Raw genomic sequence first — 444 nt, 5'->3', positions numbered from 1 at the left:
CCGCCTCCCCCGCGCGGGCGGCGTGAGGCGGCCCCGCGCGCTCTCCGCCCCCCCCTTTCCCCCCGCCTTTCCCTTCTCCTCCCCCGCCGGCCGGGCCGCCGCCGTTGGATGCGGGGCGGCGGCGGCGGCAGCGCGGAGCGGCGCGGAGCTCGGGGTGTAAGATGGAGGGCCTGACGCTGAGCGAGGCGGAGCAGCGCTACTACTGCGACCTCTTCTCCTACTGCGACACCGAGAGCACCAAGAAGGTGGCCTCCAACGGGCGGGTCCTGGAGCTTTTCCGAGCCGCCCAGCTGCCCAACGACGTGGTCATGCAGGTATAACCGCGGTGGGTCACCCCCCACCACCACACCACCACCATACCGGGGGCGGTGGGCCCAGGGCACCGCCCCGCCGTGACTGCCGCCGGAGGGGAGACGGCCCCGTCCGGGCCGCCCCCCCCCCTCC

The 444-nt window shown here is 75.5% G+C and overlaps 1 protein-coding gene across 7 annotated transcripts in view; it reads left to right on the top strand.

The window, feature by feature from the left end:
• The first annotated feature begins 43 nt into the window (after positions 1-43).
• Positions 44-444, top strand: part of REPS1 (RALBP1 associated Eps domain containing 1) — a 64,457-nt gene continuing 64,056 nt past the window's right edge. For 3 of the 7 annotated variants that reach the window (XM_014939569.1, XM_014939565.1, XM_014939564.1), the window contains exon 1: positions 46-314. In XM_014939569.1, the coding sequence (XP_014795055.1) occupies positions 162-314 (153 nt within the window). In that variant the 5' untranslated portion in view covers positions 46-161. Of the gene's footprint in view, positions 315-444 lie in introns of all 7 variants that reach the window. The other 4 variants (XM_014939563.1, XM_014939568.1, XM_014939566.1 and 1 more) reach the window with 2 other exon arrangements.

Source organism: Calidris pugnax, unplaced genomic scaffold (assembly GCF_001431845.1).
Source record: "Calidris pugnax isolate Ruff unplaced genomic scaffold, ASM143184v1 scaffold57, whole genome shotgun sequence".
Lineage (NCBI taxonomy): Eukaryota > Metazoa > Chordata > Aves > Charadriiformes > Scolopacidae > Calidris > Calidris pugnax.
Note: the sequence above shows the minus strand (reverse complement) of the source record. Positions and strands in the feature narration are given on the sequence as shown.